The 16,936-nt window shown below is 44.2% G+C and overlaps 2 protein-coding genes across 2 annotated transcripts; both read left to right on the forward strand.

Annotated features, from left to right (window-relative positions):
• Positions 1-6,678: 6,678 nt before the first annotated feature.
• On the forward strand, positions 6,679-13,888 carry LOC110368348. The gene is made up of 11 exons (XM_036146976.1): positions 6,679-6,691; positions 7,810-8,075; positions 8,145-8,350; positions 8,432-8,575; positions 8,685-8,782; positions 8,869-8,940; positions 9,338-9,546; positions 9,628-9,925; positions 12,247-12,505; positions 12,598-12,846; positions 12,960-13,888. Exons 1-9 carry the CDS (start codon positions 6,679-6,681, stop codon positions 12,264-12,266), a joined length of 1,326 nt encoding a protein of 441 aa, XP_036002869.1. The 3' UTR covers positions 12,267-12,505; positions 12,598-12,846; positions 12,960-13,888.
• Positions 10,201-12,059, forward strand: LOC118556106. Its single transcript, XM_036146033.1, has 4 exons — positions 10,201-10,522; positions 10,596-10,840; positions 10,918-11,479; positions 11,581-12,059. The coding sequence occupies exons 2-4, from the start codon at positions 10,832-10,834 to the stop codon at positions 11,808-11,810; spliced, it is 801 nt and encodes a 266-aa protein (XP_036001926.1). The 5' UTR covers positions 10,201-10,522; positions 10,596-10,831; the 3' UTR covers positions 11,811-12,059.
• Positions 13,889-16,936: the final 3,048 nt, after the last annotated feature.

Raw genomic sequence — 16,936 nt, forward strand, 5'->3', positions numbered from 1 at the left:
TAATGCTAAACCTCTTAATCTGTATATTTGTAATTCTGCTATCAATATACTGTGATCAAGTGTATTAAAAGCCTTTTTCTTGTTGATAAAAACTATGATTTTTGTTTTGAAATTCTGTGGTAATGTCTTTTTAATGTTTTCATTAATGCCAAAGCTGTTGAGCGAGTGCTTCTTAAACCAAATTGTCATTTAATAAAGATTGATAACCACCAAAACCTTGGTGTCTCTGTAAAGGCATCACTTTAAATGTTTAAACTAAGTCTAAATTCATTTGCTTGTAACCAGCTTTTAGTTATTGAAGTTGTAACACACAATTTTGCCTTTTTTCCCCCTCTTTGTCATGCTGCTGCAGGTGGATGCAAGCTATAGTTGGTAATCCTGTTTAGAAACACTTGTAATACTGGGTAAAATGGCCCTTCCATCCTGAAAGTAGTAAATGTTATATACGTTATCTAGTCACAAAAAGGAGGTTAAAAAAATTTTCTGTGGAAGTTGCAGGCCTGTAAAAGCTCTTACCCATCCGTGCCCTTCAGTTCAAAGGGCATGAATTTGCAAAGTTGTTCCTGCTTTCATTCCTCTCTGTCCCTCAAGTTCCGGGGGTATCGCTTTATCCATTGGTTGTCCCACATACCAATCATTCTGACGTGCTCATGTAAGGCTAGTGTCTATGCTTGTTCCATCATAGTTTCCATTTGCTGGCTGCGCATGGGCATTTCTAGTGTTTATGTATCCAGTTAGCTTAGCGGCTAGGTTAGCCATTCATTGTAGCTCACTGCTCTCATCATAGACTTGAATATGGCTGAGAGTTGCACAAAGCAAACTGCGTTCACGTTTATGAGAAGTTGAAGGCCTCAGTAAGAACAGAGTGGATTTGGGAGATTTTTTTTCCCCAGACGATCCCCCTGAAGAGCAGGTAAGACGTGTTACACATCCGCAGTTATTAAAAAAGGGACTTGGGGCAACTTCTGTAAAAATTGAACTGTAATTTTAACCCTTTAACTCAGTTATACAATTATCTAATTGTAATTATAATTAGTCATGTTTAACGTGTTGCTGTGTGCTTCAATCTCCCTGTAATTTCCTGCTGATACAAATCAATCAATAAATCTAGACAGAGGAGTACGTTGTGATGGGTGGGTGGGTGGGGGCAGGAATGCAATCTGTTTTGTGTGTTGTTCCGATTGGAAACACTAGGTGTCCTTATTACTACTTTAAAAGTCAGTTATCTAGGATAATTGGGGTTGGGATTGAATAAAATTATGCTATTTTCCAACATTTATCTTTCAAGATATAACTTCATCGGTTTGAATTATTAAAAAAAATGACGAGAGCATTATTACCTCGCCTATAGCAGCAGTCATTGCTTTATTTAATTCAAGATCTATATTTCAAAGATTAGCTGATTTTTTTCTCATGTATTGGAAAGGTGATGCTGTAAAACATGTTCCGCATGACAGTTTAAAGAGAAGCAAAAATATGACATGAAGTTTAAAACTGGAGGTGAGAGTGTAACAGGGAATATGAAGCATTTATTAACCTCCTATAACAAATAACTGCTTGTTTAAAGAAAGAAAATCTTTCTCATAGCAATTAGACTTAGACTTTACATTTCAACACTTTGTCATTCAACTTCATTTACAATGTACATTTAAGCAACATTTTGTTGCAAGACTTCAAGTAAAAACAGAAGACAAAAGACACATAAGTGTAATTTTTCAGAGAAGCAGCAGCACCCCTCTACCAAACAAAAAAAATCTTAAATATACAGATAGTGCAAGTATATGTAGCAGTATGGTGTACTGAAACAATCATAGGACCAAATGATAAGGCAGATGGTACATCAAAGAAACAAACTGATAAACATTGTGACATTTGTCAAGAATGGAGAAGCAATCAAAACAGACATTTTATATGTACAGAAAAAGTTATGTGTAAGGCAATATAAATAGTGCAAGTATATGTAGCAGCAGGATGTAATGCAGCAATGAAAGGTCCACATGATAATGCAGTTCAAAGTTACAATGCAACAGAGTTCAGTGTCCTTGTAAAGTGGAACCTGATTGTTCTGAATCTGAAACAGCTAAACCTTGTGCCAGAGGGCAGCAGGGTGAACAGTCCATGATGGGGCTGGGTGGAGTTGATTATGGTTGTCTGAGCCCTGATCATGCAGCACCAGTAAAGGAATTGCACAGTCTAATGAAATTTGTCTTCAGCATTTGACCAATCCCTTAGGAATCCGTGGACAGCTTTTTATTTTACAGCACCCGGGGAGTAAGCTGGGGATAGCGCTGGGCGATAAATGGATTAATTTGAATTTACAATTTTTTTAAGATTTGATTTTTGGAAAATCTGGATTTGATTTTGCAAATGCAATCATTGGGCTTCCATGAAGAGAATAGCGTGCAATGTTGAATATATGTTTAGGAAAATATATTGTAAAGAGGATATAATATAATACAAGACAATTTATTCATTTACGTATTTTTTTTAAGTTAGTTTGAAGTTACTCAAGTGATGTAAAGCCTGTTCTTAGCTCATTGTGTGACAACGTTATATTTTTCTTTTTTTAATACACAATGGCAGGGACACCATCTTTTTTTTTTTTTCCAACAAGCATGCTTCACACATAGTAAACCCGAATGTTCAAATTAAACAGATTAAGTAGCGTAAACTCAAAGTTTAAATAAAGTTCTATTAACTTAATTGTTATGTAATTGTTAATTATGTCAGGTTTGTGTAACTCGTTCTTTGACGAATTTTTGATTATCATTTGTATATTAAGAATGGTAGTCCTCTTGTATTGTTTCCAATAGGTAATATTTAATTAACTTAATTTATATAGCACAAGCTAAAATTCAATAAAATCTCAAAATGCTACATCAAGTAAAGCTGAACAAATCAATTGCAATCATAATAAAACACCATAAAGTATTTGATTTGGAAAATGATCTTAAAAGGCATTAGACATAAGTGAAAAACAAAGTGTAGCCTATTTCTTTTAATCTTTGTCTTATCAGTTTAATGTAGCCTATAGTTTTTTATTTTTCCCCAGTGTTGAGGTCAGGTGCATCGATTTTTATTTCGGGTCTGATTCCCTCTCTGAAGCAGAAGGTGGCACTAATACACATCGCTCTTTTGGGGGAAAAAAGAAAGAGAAAGAAGAAAATAAAAAGTACAGATTCGCTTTCAGTGGGAGCAAGCAGTGCAAGGCATCAGAGGAGTTGGACCTACATGGCATCAGCCAGCATCACTAGACTTAATGTAAGTTTTAAATGTTATATATTAATATATTGTTAATATACTAACAGTTTGTTGAAGCTATCAGTTATTTGTATATAGTTTCTGCAGGACATATAGTGTTAAATTTGCTTGATGGCTTTAGTAGCTTGACTGGCAATGCATTCACACTTTGGGGATTAAATTAAAAGGTCATTAACCGGAAAAAAATATAAATTGAAATAATTATAATTTGGCACTGTTTGGGTGCATTTTAATTGTTCATCAGTTCGTGGCTTTGTATTTCAGTTCCCAGAAAATAAGGCAGAAGCAAAAGGCAAAAAAATAAACAGGAGAACTAAAGGTTGAGGGTGAGTGGCAGGCTGTAGCACAGCCTCTATTCCAGGATCAGCCCTCTTCCATGCCTTTACACTGATTGCATTTGTACATTCACACATGCTAGCTGTGTCTCAATTTGCAGGCTGCGTCCTTCGAAGGACCCAGCCTAGACAGCCTTAGGAGGACCCAGCCATCGGAGGATGCTCCGGAGGATCCTCAATCGTTGGTAAATGGGACGGTCTAGCCTTTGGAGCACTTCCTGGTTGCGACACGACGTCATCACGTCTACCCCAAGCCCGGGAAAAATGGCGCCAGACGACAAAATAAATGGATGTGGAAATTTTTATTTTATTTTATTTTTTTATTTACTTGTTAGAGTAGAGGAGGAGAGTCGGTTTAGACGGCTTCGGCGGCAGCAAAACCGGCAACGAATTTTTCTCAGGCTGGGAGAGCGCAGTGGAGAGGTAACATTTACCTGCTATTATTTTCACCCAGGGGCCTGCTACTGATCATAATATACCAGTTATTTAACAAACGCTTGTCAGCAGATTGACAAATATGTTTAAATATAAAATGTTATATTTATTTGTAAGACTTGATATAAGCTTATGTTTGTAACTTTAGTAATTTGAATTGAATAGTTAAATGTGTACAAACCCTGTAAATAACTGACTTAAGTCACTACTTTCACTATCACTATCATGTGTTGAGAAGCCAAACAGAATAAATCATTTGTCTAAATTGTTATCCCCTTACTGCCTAATTTTATTTGCAATTATATAACGAAAAAATAATGCAGGGAAAATAAATCTAAATATAAAAACAAAAAAAATAAAAAGTTAAATAGTGGATCTAGATGAAGTAAAATAAGTAAAGGCCAGAATTGTTTGGTCACAAATTTGCAACACCAGGCGTTAAGCGGTTAACATTCACTAGAATTGTATCAGCTAAAATGAAATTGCTATCATCTAATCCTGTTGTTCCTAATTTTCATGTCTCTATCCAGACAAGGCCGATGTACTGCCGCATCAATTTAAATGTTCCCGTTCTCCAGATATTTTTCAACGATCATGACACCCCACCAGATTTTCGGCTGAGCAGACAGTCTCTGGCGGTGCTGATGGAGCTTTTCTGCCAGGAAAGACGACACGGATGGGGGGCCACAATAGAGACCTTGGTCTTCCTCTTCTGGCTGGCGAGTGGGGCATCCTACAGAGTTGTGGCTCGTGTTTTCGTGATGCCTCGCTCCACAGTTCACTGCATCGTTCACCGGGTTACTGAGTCCTCTGCCTCCCCAAAACTCCAGAAGACCTGGCAGCAGTAACCCAGGGGTTTAAAGGGCTGGCAAGACACAGAGCTTTTCTCAAAGCTGCTGGAGCGATCGACAGCTGCCATGTGAGGATCAAGCCTCCAAGCGGTCCTGAAGGTCACTGCTATCGCAACAGGAAACTTTTCTCCTCCATCATCCTGCAGGCAGTTTGTGACCATCAGGGCCGCTTTATCGACACATACGTGGGCTGGCCGGGGTCGGTGCATTACTCCAGAGTGCTCCGGCACAGCCCATTGTACAGGCGGGGCATCTACCCTCCTCCGGGCCATTTCATCTTGGCAGATGGTGGGTACCCGTGTCTGCAACCCCCACTCCCCCTCATCACTCCCTTCAAGCGGCCGGTAGAAGGTGTGGGAGCCCAGCGCTTTAACAGCCATCATTCCAGGGCACGCTCCATCATAGACTTTGGGATGATGAAGACGAGGTTCAGGGCCATCTTCCTCCAAGCGCTGGAGGTGCACCACACCTTTGTGCCTCAGGTATGTTACTATATGAGAGAATTATTGCTTATTGTTAAATGATAAAAACCTTTAAAGTAATTTATTCAAATCTAATATTAATTGTTTTTGTCTTCTTTTTTCTACAGGTCATAACGGCATGTGCTGTCCTGCACAACATCTGCCTAGGAGCCGGGGACATCATGGCCCCAGAGGATGAAGTGCAGGACGACATGCCAGAGGATGAGGAGGGGGAGAACATGTTGGAGACAGTCAGTGGTGCTCCCTGGCAGGACCAGCTGTCTCCCGAGGTGCCTGCCCTGGAGGAGGTTCTACCCGACCACGATTACATTTAGATGGCAAGTATAATCACTTTTTAGCTTTTCTCATGTAAGGGTTATGAAAACAGTTGTAGTAAAGTCATTTTCTGCGTCTTCTTAAAAATTTTTAGTAACATGGCAGCCGTCGATTGGGTCAGCCCTGCAAACCCTGATGGACGATGTAGTGAACAGTGGAGAGAGGCGCATCCCCCACCCCCCAGATTATGTCCCACTCGCAGTCAGAAGACTCCAAGGTCATCTGTGTGGCATCCCATCCAGTCCAGCAGCACTACCAGGGACTCCTGCTCAGTCAAAATTATATATATATATACACACACTCTTTAGTAATATTTATTTTATATCTTCTGTAAATAGTTGTATAAGTAATTTGAAAATCTAATGTAAATAGTTAAAATGTTTGATAGTTTATTGTAAATACTTGCTTCTCTAAAAATAAATTGATGTCACTGAGAAGTTGTTCTAAGTTTACTTAAATTGTAAAGAAGTGATGAAACAGATAATGTAAAAGGTTAAAAGACTTTAAGAACACACCAACAACAAAAACTTTTATAAACAATTTAATAATTTAATTTAACAATAACAGCAACACAGAACCTGAACTTATATAAAAAAAAAAAAATAACATCTGTTCACCATCCTCTCCAATACATTAAATAATCTGTCCATCCTTTTCCGACTCTCTTTCCTAGGCCCTTTTTGACAGTGTGTCCACTCCAGTAACAGTAATATTTGCTTTCATGGCAATACCTCCAAAAGTCGTTTCAATAAATACAGCTATGTATGAATTCAGTTTCTTTCAGTTATGCATCAATTGAAGACACTATCCAGATCATACACAGCCAGTCAGTCACTGCTAATGGCTGTTATTTTTAACAGTGTTCAGTGAAAATATCTCAATGCATCGCAATAATTCAAGTATCGTGATGCATCGTGACTTCTTTGGCAATACCCACCCCTACTGTATACACACATAGCTTAGCTCCACATTAAACTGTTTTATATTTAATGTTTGGAGATGACCAAGACAGGTAAGCCAGATAGCTACTGGAGGGACATCTGCATAAAATTCCACTTTTCAACTGGCAAACGACCAGGGGCCAAGAAATGGAAAAAGGCCTCGGAGAGAATGGATGCTTGCCCCTTGCAGATCCGTACGAATGTTAAGGTCTTCAGTGCTCCTGTGGGTTCTACAAGGTAGGTTAAACTATTTTTTAATTGCTTGTTTCCTGCTTTGTTTTATCCTCTGGTGGGCTTAGGTGGTTTTGCAGTAATGCAAAGCCCGTTTGTTTTTTGTGCACGTCCAAATAAACATTCTGTTCATCGTTCTATTTTGAGTCATGATGAGTCACTGTAGCATATGAATTTATTTATTGTACAATATACAGTTCTGGAGAAAGCTAGTAGTGCAGGATTATACTATTCATGTTGCATGTAGAATGGCCCTCTTTTTGTACTCCCACCCGCAGCCAGCAGATCTATCATCAGGTGCCTGCTGCTGAAACGCGTTTTGACATTTCAGCAGCCAACTTAACTTTTTCACATCAAGCCCCGTCGGTTGTCGTCAGAAATGTCATTAGGTAGAGCTTTGATGGATTGCATTTGTATATGGACCATCTGTGTTTAGGACGGATAACCTGATGGTCAGCTAGTTTAACTGGTCACAACGGTTCCCGTGAGAAACGTCTTTGTCATTACTTATTTATTGTTTGAAGAGAGTTATTTAGCTGTAGAACAGAACAGGTAAAAACGGATTGGAAGCTGCTGAAAACTAGGTAAATCCTACCTTAACTGTATAGTTTACAGGGTTTAGTCTGCTCTTAATTCCCTGAGTGTTTTCTAATGAAACTGAGGCAGTGCTGGAGAGAGGAGGCCTGGGAAAGCTTTCCACGAATCCACTGATAAAACAGCTGGACTTTCACTGTTTTCCTTTTATCATTTCTCCAGATTACACTTTGGAGATCTAGTAGAGATTGCTGGAAGTTAAGCTTCATCACTATAATACTGTAGCAGCTGGAAATATGTGCAACTATAATTTAATTTCTCTTATTTTATAAATATTAAAAATTCATGTTTTTAGTCTGAATATCCAACATTTCACAGGCACCCTAATGGGACCCTCATCCTAAGAGCCTCTAAAGAGGCTCAGGGATAGGGGTCTCAGAGGGGAGCCCAGAGGGAAAGGGCCAGACCCATAGAGGAGGTGGAGGCGCGAGCCCGCGTCGTCAGCGAGGGTGGGGATGCCTCCAACCCCACCCTCATCCTCAGCCGCTGCACCCTGCAGTTTGGGAAATACTCAGGGAAACCCTGCAGTGGCTGCTGGAGAACGACGTGGGCTACGCCGTCAATCTGGTCTCCTCCCACCAGAACGAGCGTGAGAGGACAGGGTCTCAGTCCCCCCTCATAGTCAACAAGGTAGGACCTGGTCTGCCATTAGAAACCATTTTGTTCTGTTCAGTCTTAATCCTGTCATCCTACTTGCAGGACGCCCTCCTCCCAAAGGCTTACCTGCACTACACCTCAGTCTACCCTGACTTCATGGAGGCAGTCAGGTTCCACCGGGCCTTTGAGGAGGTGCAGACCAAGTCATCTCATCCTGGCCAGAAGGGATGGGCCCTTGTTGGCTTTGGGGACTTCAGATATGAGACCCTGGAGAGCCTCTATAATTCTGAGGACCCTCAGAAGATCCGGTATGACAAAATGGTGGAACCCGTGTATGTCTAGCATCTGCTGCTCTGTCAGTCGGCTGACCGTCTGTCTCATCAGTTCAGGGTGGTGGACTACCTGCAGCGGACGTCTCCTGCTCCAGGCTCCCACATGGAGAAGGCTGTGGGCTACGTTCGCCGCAGGGACAGGCAGAGGGCCGCCAGCAGCAGCACCACAGGAGGAGCAGCGCCCCCCAAGCTTGCATCACAGTTTGTCCTTTTCTAAAATCCAATTTTCTAAGACAACCAAATTATTCCTCAGTGTTAGCTGCAGTTTTTAAGGTTTAATGGATTATAAAGTCACGTTTTCTGCTTTCAGCTTTGCAGCCTTCGTGTCGTCATGCCGTTCTCTGTCTGGGGTGGAGATCCAGGCTGCGTTGAAGAAGCTCGGCTCCTCAGCTAAGCCTGCAGTTCCAGGTGAGATGAAATTCACAGGAGCTGCACTGAGCATGCTGGGATTCTCTGCTATGATGTGATGTTTGTTGATATAACTTCATTTTCAGCAGAAACCCAAGACCAGCTCCTCCCGCCCAGCGACGAGGAGCTGATGAGGGCCAGTGGCGACGCGAAGAAGTGTGAGTAAAGTGACCAATCAGACGTACCGTTGCACGGTCAGCTGCAACCAATGCTGACCATTTTTCTCCCGTTTCATTTCTCAAGTATTGTCAAAATCAGACGAACCTGAGCTGAAAGAGTAAGTTTTGAGTCAATCATTTGCTTGTGGCCAGTAGCTGTAACTCATCACTAACTGGGCTGGTGCCGCTCACTTGTCAGGTCCTCATCCACCACCTGTAGATTAACTCCACCTGTTTGTTTGCTTTCCACCAGAGTCCTTCCCTCATCCACTCTTTGTAGCGTTAATCATCACCAGCATTCTTCTTCTTTGGCTGCTTTCCTTCTTCCAGACATGTTTGCTTATGAGAGCTGCAGGAATAACTGATGTTTCACTGAGACGTGTCTCTTGTTCTTCAGCTTCAGATAAAAATGCTGAGGCAGGTCCTTCCACCTCCTCCTTGCCTCAGGGGGAACCTGCCGTCTCCGCTGAGCTGGGGGACCCTACTGACCAGGAGCTGCTGGAGGCCTCGGCAGAAGGCAGAGCCTCGGTTCAGCCGCTGGACCCTCCAGAGCCGCCCAGCAGACAGGACGCCCAGCTCAGACGGGATCCTCTCTCTGCTGCTGAGGTGAGCTGACAGAGAGGAACTCTTCTAGAACTTCCTGCATCAGGCTCAGTCACAAGTTAAAATGTCGTCTTCCTTCTGCATCTGCTGCCTGAGTCCTGGCGGGCAGCTCTCAGCGCAGAGCAGCAGGACTGGATCGGCCGGACGCTGTTTATGAGGGACTGCCTGGGGAGGTCGCGTCTCACTGCCAACCTCAACCTCTGGTGGTCTCCTCCCCAGCCCCGGCCGGTTTATCATCAGCCTCCAGCGTCCCGACCCCTTCTTCTCTTGTCAGCTGTTCTTGTGGATGCCTCACAGGGTGTGGCGTCTGCAGCTGACTTGCCCCCAGCCTCTGTGCAGCGGCTCCCTGACAAAGGCTGGGCTGTACAGGACCATCCGGAGGGTCCTGGACATTGACGGCTGGTACCTCATGGCCACGGAGTACCTGGAGTGCCGTCAATGTAAGAAGAAGGTCGGCGGGTGGTGAGAGGGCATCATCAGGCAGCTGCCGCCCCCACCTACAGCTGCCTGTTCCCTGCTGTACTCACGTACAAGTAAGACACCTTAAAACTATGTTTTGTGCATTAAACTTCATAATCCTGAACAATCAAAAGCAGCAGCAGCAGTTTATTTACATTGAGCTGAGTAACTTGGTGTTGAATCTTGTTCCTGCAAGCTGTCCTGTGACCAGAAGGTGATTGCACAGCTGAGGTCTCGCACTCTGGGCATCAGTGCGAGCAGGCTGTACAACACCTTGCGGGAGCAGCACACCGATGCTTGGATGCGGAGATCCATCCACTACCTCGGCGTATGCGAGCAGTTCCGGTCCTTGTACTCTGTTCAACGGCAGGTCACACCACCGCCGTCCATGCCCCCAGTACCGTCTGCTGCCTGGCTTCTGACGGTGTACGGCTACGACGTGGTGATGCGGCTGGATGAGTACAAGGCCCGGATCACTTTCACCTTCGGATCCATTTTAAAAATGGATTCCACCAAAAAGGTCTGAGATTCTGTCAGTCGACTGTAGATGTTTGTAAGCATCGCTTTCTCTGTCGCTCACACGCTCTTTTCAGGTGACGAAGAAGCTCGCCGGTGCCGCCTCCGACACGGCCGTCTGGGTTACCAACGTGGGTAACGAGCACGGCCAGGTCCTCATCAGCGTCCTCACCTGCTCAGAGGGGACCGAGGGCCTGAGCTCCATGGTGGCCTGATTGATGAGGCGGTAGCGACTCGCCGAGGTACCTCCCCTGCTGGTCATGTACGTGGACCAGGATGCTGCAGAGGAGACGGCGTGTCAAAGACAGCTGCCATGTTTCATGTGAGAACTGAGGACGTTTTAGGTTTCTATCTGGGTGACGTCTCATCATCTAACTAACACCTAGATCTGTCTCCTAGGAGTGGGGAAACTTCGTGGTTCGGCTCGACATCTGGCACCTCATGAGTCGTTTCGCTTGTGGTGTCACCAGCGAGAGCCACGAGCTCTACCCCACCTTCATGAGGCAGCTGTCTCACTGCATCTTTGAGGTGGACCCTCAGGATGCCCGCCGTCTCACCGAGGCCAAGCGGTCCGAGCTGGGGAGGAAGCGCGGGATGTTCGACCTGAGCGATGCTGAGGTGATCCAGAGGATCTCCAAGGAGGAGTGGAGGCTCCACTGCCGCCGCAGGAGGCGTGGGGCGGTGGACACGGCCATCCTCCTCCAGAACCTCTTGGACACCTTCAGAGGACCGGCAGGACGAAACACTCTGAACATCCCGTTGCTGGATGATCTCCACATCCAGGACATCTGGGAAACGCAGATAAGCCACCTCAGCTGCATTCAGGACCCACCAGGCCTGCAGCTCTACACCCAGACTGGGTCGCTGACCAAAGGAGGGGTCAGCCTCCCAGTCTATCGCTGTGTGAAGTGTTCCACATCCCTAGAGTCCTTCCACCTCCACCTGAACCGCTTCATCTCAGGTAACTGCAGCTGCTGGTCAGCAAATATCCATTGCTCGTTATCAGATGCTGTGTTTTTGTTACATGAAGGTGAATTTTTCTCATCTAAACGTGATCCTCAGGGACGTCTGCCAGTGCCAGGTACTTCCAGGCGTTCCTCGTGGATGGAGTGGTGAGGTGGAACGAGGACCGTGCAGCGGCTGCAGCGGCTTTGGAAGCAGCTGAGGAGAAGGCGTCTCTGCTGTCCTACAGTGGCCACCTCAAACACACCCTCAACCAGAAGAGCCAAAGGGTGCTTGGACTTCAGCGGGTTGAGGTTTTCACCAAGCCTGCTTCGTACACAGGTAACTAAAATAATGCATCATAAAGACGCAAGCTTTGAGAAAAGGCTTTTTAACGGCTCCTCTGGGCGTTCTGCTTCATCACAGGAGAACTCATTGGACTTGAGTTCCTGTTTACGCAGACAGGAAGCGTGTTTGAGGACATCAGCATGGATCCTGACACTCCGGTTGAGAGGATACAAGAAGATGAGGTGGACCCAACCATCTTCCTTCAAGAAGACTCCTCCTCTCGGGCAGCCTCTCAGTCAGGAGCACCCAGGTCTGAGCCACCCCTTGCCTCTCCTGGATCACCTGAACGCTAGGCTCCTCCTCTTCAGGCCTCCTTAGACTCTGATAATATGTATTAAAATAGTGAGGAGTGTAGAGTTCACCTCAACCATTTCAGTATTTTAATATCAAATGTTCAGCAAAGTTGTTGGATGATTAATTTTTGTTTTTGTTTTCCAGGAGGATGTCCAAGGTCCTGATGGTCAGCCAGGATACCAGCACGTCCTGAAGCTGGCCCAGGCCTTGGTTGAGGTCAGGAGCCTGAGCGGCTCTCTGAGTCCAGGGTGGACCGTCTCGTCTGTCTCTGGCGGCGCCTGTCAGAGCGAGACAAACTGAGACTTGTCTACCCTTCCAGAAATCAGAGGAGGAAGATCAAGGGGTGCTTCAAGGCAGCAAAGGGCATAAACATCGCCTTTGCTGGGAGGCAAAGCCTCCAGCGGTTAGTTTCAGTCTTTAAAAGCTATTTTCCCTCCTGACATCTGTTGTTTTTAAAAACAGTTTTAAACACACTTTTCTTCTGGTGTGCTGCAGCTGCATCCTTGGAGTGAACTCGAGCCCTGCAAACTGGCCGTACACCAGCCGCCTGGTGGAGGCCGTCTACAGCCAGCTCTGTCGTTTGCATCCCGCAGCGACACGTGTCGGAGGGATCATGAGGAGCCGGTGGTCCCTCATCCACAGCGACTACGTGTCGATACGGGAGACAGTGCTGGCGAGCCCGAGGCTGATGGCTCAGACCTCCATCCAGCTGTTTGAGTTGAACCAGCGGACCATCTCCCAGTGGTGAGAGCCGTGTACCAGACCTGGAGCCTTTTTACTCACTGAACGTGTGCTCAGAGGTCAAAGGTCTGATATCAGGCTGTCTGGGTGTCGTCTGCAGGTTCACTCGTTGGCAGAAGCGGTGGGAGAGGTCTGTGCTGGAGAATGGAGTCGCCATCGTTCCTGCTCCAGCTGTGGCAGACCGACCACTGCTTCCTGCCAAGGAGCTGTCCTTGGTGCTGGTGGGGCAAGGACAGTCCTTTAAGGACCATCTCCCCGAGGAGCAGCCTGGGCCGTCCACCAGGTATCTCCCTCCTTCAGCTCCTCCTCCTCTACCCCCAAATCAGGCTGTGCTGCCCACGCTTACCACCACCTCCTCTGCTCAGTTGCCTCCTCCTCCTCCTCCAGTTGTGCCCAGGACAACGGTGTACAGGAGGAGGAAGGCAGTGGAGGCTGCTGCAGCTGGGGTGGTGGCACCACCTAGGAAACAGCACAAAATATACATGTGCAGCCAAAAAGACTGGACACTGGATACACCAGGATCAGCGGTGTGTCCTACTGCGCCACAGTTGGGGGTAAGAGTGTGGAGGAATGGAGGAAGGACTTTAAAAAAGAATAATAATAATAATATGATCATTTTGAATATAATAATTATGATCAATATAATTGTGATGATTAGCATTACAAATATGATAATTTTTATTATTATTATTATGGCTGTTGTGGCAATCATAACTAATTTGTTAAATAAATATGTTAAATTTATTCAGTCTTGTCATTTTTTTGTTACATTTTGTGGTTATACTATTATAGGTTTTGAGATTATACTTTTAGAAATCCATTAATGCCAAAGGTGTGATTAGAAAGAATCGAAGAGTGGAGACTATTTTAACAAGACAAAGATTTGATCATACTGGATTAAATAAAACTTTTTTTTACTAAAGAAAAGGTAAACAGATGAATGTAAAGTAACAGAAAATGTAGAATGTATTTTATTATATTGTAGGAAATATGATGAGGAAAGGATGAGATTAAAACAAAAGACAAGACAAATAGGAGGGGACTGGAATTTGAAAGGATTAATCGGAACAACACAAGAGGGGGCATAACGGAAATGCAGAAAGCTGTTATAAAGTATCTTAACAATATAGGATTATACTATAAAATTCAAAACTTTGTAGGTGTGTGTATGTCTCCGGTATAGTAGGTGGCAGTATGTAAGTCAGGTTTCAATCTGCCATTAAACAAAAACAAGAAGAAGAACGGTCTTCGTGAATTGGAACAAGCGTTTTGATTGGACGAAGCGAGAAACGGGGACCCTAATTGCTGGTGCACCACTTGGAACAAGTTGGAGCAGCTCGTGTGTTTTGTCAGAGCTCTCTAGCGAGTTTTTGTAAGCGACTAGCAACAGAAAACCCAGCAACTTGTTTTCTATTAGAGACTTTTCTCGGTAAACCCTGAAAGCAGCAACCGCTCTGGGGTCACTGCCTTCAACGAGTGCTGCAGGGACGAGGCTTCATTTGCTGCACTCACAGCACAGGTGGCCAACGTCAGCAGCAGCCGCCATCTTTTAGTTTTGGCTAATTCGACACAGAAAGCTGCGTTTATTAAAAGGTAGGTTCTGAAATTATTAAACCCACACCGTCTCGCTGGCTAACTCAGCATAACGACACGTTGTTAGATAAACTAGCTGTTAACTTGTCCACATGTTTTTCTGCTCCTGTCCTTAACGTGCCAGACACCACCAAGAATACTGTGTCCAGTCAGGTGTCTTGCAAACATACTAGTTACCACAACCCAAGCAAAGCTTGTGTCAAGTAGACGCATGCTCAAAGTTGGGGACAGCCAGAGAGACGCGAGATGTAAAGTATCATGTCAAAGCCAAACACTACTGCTGCAGGGTGGGAGTTATTTGGATTTAAACCCAATGACCTCACTTGCTGCATATGTCTGAGCCAGTAGCTTGAGAGGATATACTTGCCTTATTATGCCGTTATATTTGTTCATAAAAGGTCTCCAAATGACAATTTGATTTATTGCAATCCACAATGTTCAACATGAGGTTGCTGGGGGCGACATTATCAACAGTTATGTGCGAAACTTTTGCCACGCACCGGAAGCAGCAGTTTAGACGGGTCAATGATCGAGCTTGTTGGCAGGGAATGGTGTTTACGTTAGTGTCTGGCTAAAGCTGAAGGTAGCGCTTGGATGAAGAAAAGAGATGTCCCGGATTTCAGAGACTTCGCGTGCTGTTCATGATTGTACATACAGTACAACCACAGAAAATGAAACGAGTGGCTTAATTCCAAGTGCCTTGAGCCAGACCAAGAACGCAAGAGAAAAGCTGACAGCCCTTGTCCGTGAATCTACAATCTACATCGACTCCCAAAGGATGAAGAAGCAAAAATGAATTGGCATAAAAATCAAAACCTCAAAAAGCTTCCAAAGAAGTATGTTTGTTCTTTTCATTTTGTTGAGAAAAAGCCATGGGATTACCAACCCTTATCAAACGCTGTTTGTTGACTACGACAGACCACCAGCAGAGAAGATGGCGCCTCGTCAGGAGAGTCCAGATAAATGCCACAGGTATGTTAAATAATTTAAAGTTAGGCTTGTTAGGTAGTGTTAATGTCCTGTGATTGTCTCCCGTTTTTATTAGTATTTTTCCTTGTTTGATGTGATAAAACCGCAAGATTGAATTAAATTTGAAATTATTAAATTAATTTATGGTCACATCTCTCTCCCCAGACACACATGCACACACTGAAATTTACATTCTCTTAAAATAAAGGTACTTTAATTTGTCACATAAACATAGCCATCATGCACCTGGCCGCAGACCAATTTTAGATTATAAGTTAGGCTAATATATAGTAGCCGGCTCCAAGCCGGATGTTTCGGCCATCATTTTTGGGCACGCCAAAGGTCCAACAAAATTTGTTAGTGTGAAAGGCCTAATAATGACAATAGATTTAGTAAATACTATCCATTTGTTTAATAAATGCATTGTTATTTTTCTTTGATCTTACTTCTTTCTCCCCGAAATATCATACAATTTTAGATTAATCATTATAGAAACTTGTGTGTTTCACCATTATGGACATTATAGGTTCAGTTTGATAAAACAACTATCTATAATGAACTGATATTCTTAGATCGTTATCCTTTTTATAATTATATACCAAGTTGTTTTTAAAACTATTAAATCATCCATACAACGAGTTTAACCCAAGGGCCACAACGACGCAGCCAGACTGCGGCGCCACCAGAGGACCCCAAGGAGGCCTAAAAGAGCTCACTCTAAGGGATGGTTAAATGCTGAGACAAACTTCCCCTCTGAGGGACTAAAGAGGAATGTTTATTCATTTATATAATAGCTTTTAGAATTGTTATTTGGATACAACCATTTTCCCAAGTCACTCATGATTTTATTACTATTCTAATCCAGTGTTTTTGGTCTAAACATCTCGCATTCAGGAAGGCTCCTAATCGTATCCTCATCCTAAAAGCCTCTATAGAGGCTCGGGGTCTGGGTCCCCGAAAAGGAGTCCTTGTTGGAAGCCCTCCTGCGTGATGCCTCTGCTTATCGGCTTTGAGGACATTAAACATGAGACCTTCAGGTCCTCTATGAGTCTGAGGACTAGAGGAAGACATTCAGGCTCATCGGCTCAGTGATCGACTACCATCTGCTCTGAGCTCCACGTGGAGAAAGTGGTGAGGTATGTTTGGTGCAGAGGCCCGCCACTACCACAGGGGCCCGTTTCCTGGTCACTTTCTGAATCTATGAAGGTCCTAATTGTGATCAGGTTCATGGTATTTCCAAAAAGTATGTGTCAGACTGAGGTGGGCAGAAGCATGTTTTGTGTTTTTTTGCAAGCAAGTGAAATGAAAAATGAAAAATATAATCACAGGTTGAAAAGAAACCCAAAGACAAGCCACAGGAAAATAAATCAAATCTCCTTCAATTTAACCAACAAGTGAGGGTTAAACTGTGAAGCAAGCAAAGCTCATGGTCCCTGCAGTCCGTTACCTTTCCTCACAACCTTAATATCGGGCTGCCTACTGTCTGGGGGCGGAGCCTCCGGCTGCTTGGGCTCCGATTCGTTGATGCAGA

Source organism: Fundulus heteroclitus, chromosome 14 (genome assembly GCF_011125445.2).
Source record: "Fundulus heteroclitus isolate FHET01 chromosome 14, MU-UCD_Fhet_4.1, whole genome shotgun sequence".
NCBI lineage: Eukaryota > Metazoa > Chordata > Actinopteri > Cyprinodontiformes > Fundulidae > Fundulus > Fundulus heteroclitus.

Excerpts from the sequence above, each read along its gene's own strand:
- LOC110368348 (XM_036146976.1), top strand. Across the intron at positions 8,941-9,337 it reads CAGTGGCGACGCGAAGAAGT|CTTCAGATAAAAATGCTGAG; the intron begins GTGAGTAAAGTG and ends CTTGTTCTTCAG. Across the intron at positions 9,926-12,246 it reads TGTACAGGACCATCCGGAGG|GAGGATGTCCAAGGTCCTGA; the intron begins GTCCTGGACATT and ends TTTGTTTTCCAG.
- LOC118556106 (XM_036146033.1), top strand. Across the intron at positions 11,480-11,580 it reads CCTGAACCGCTTCATCTCAG|GGACGTCTGCCAGTGCCAGG; the intron begins GTAACTGCAGCT and ends CGTGATCCTCAG.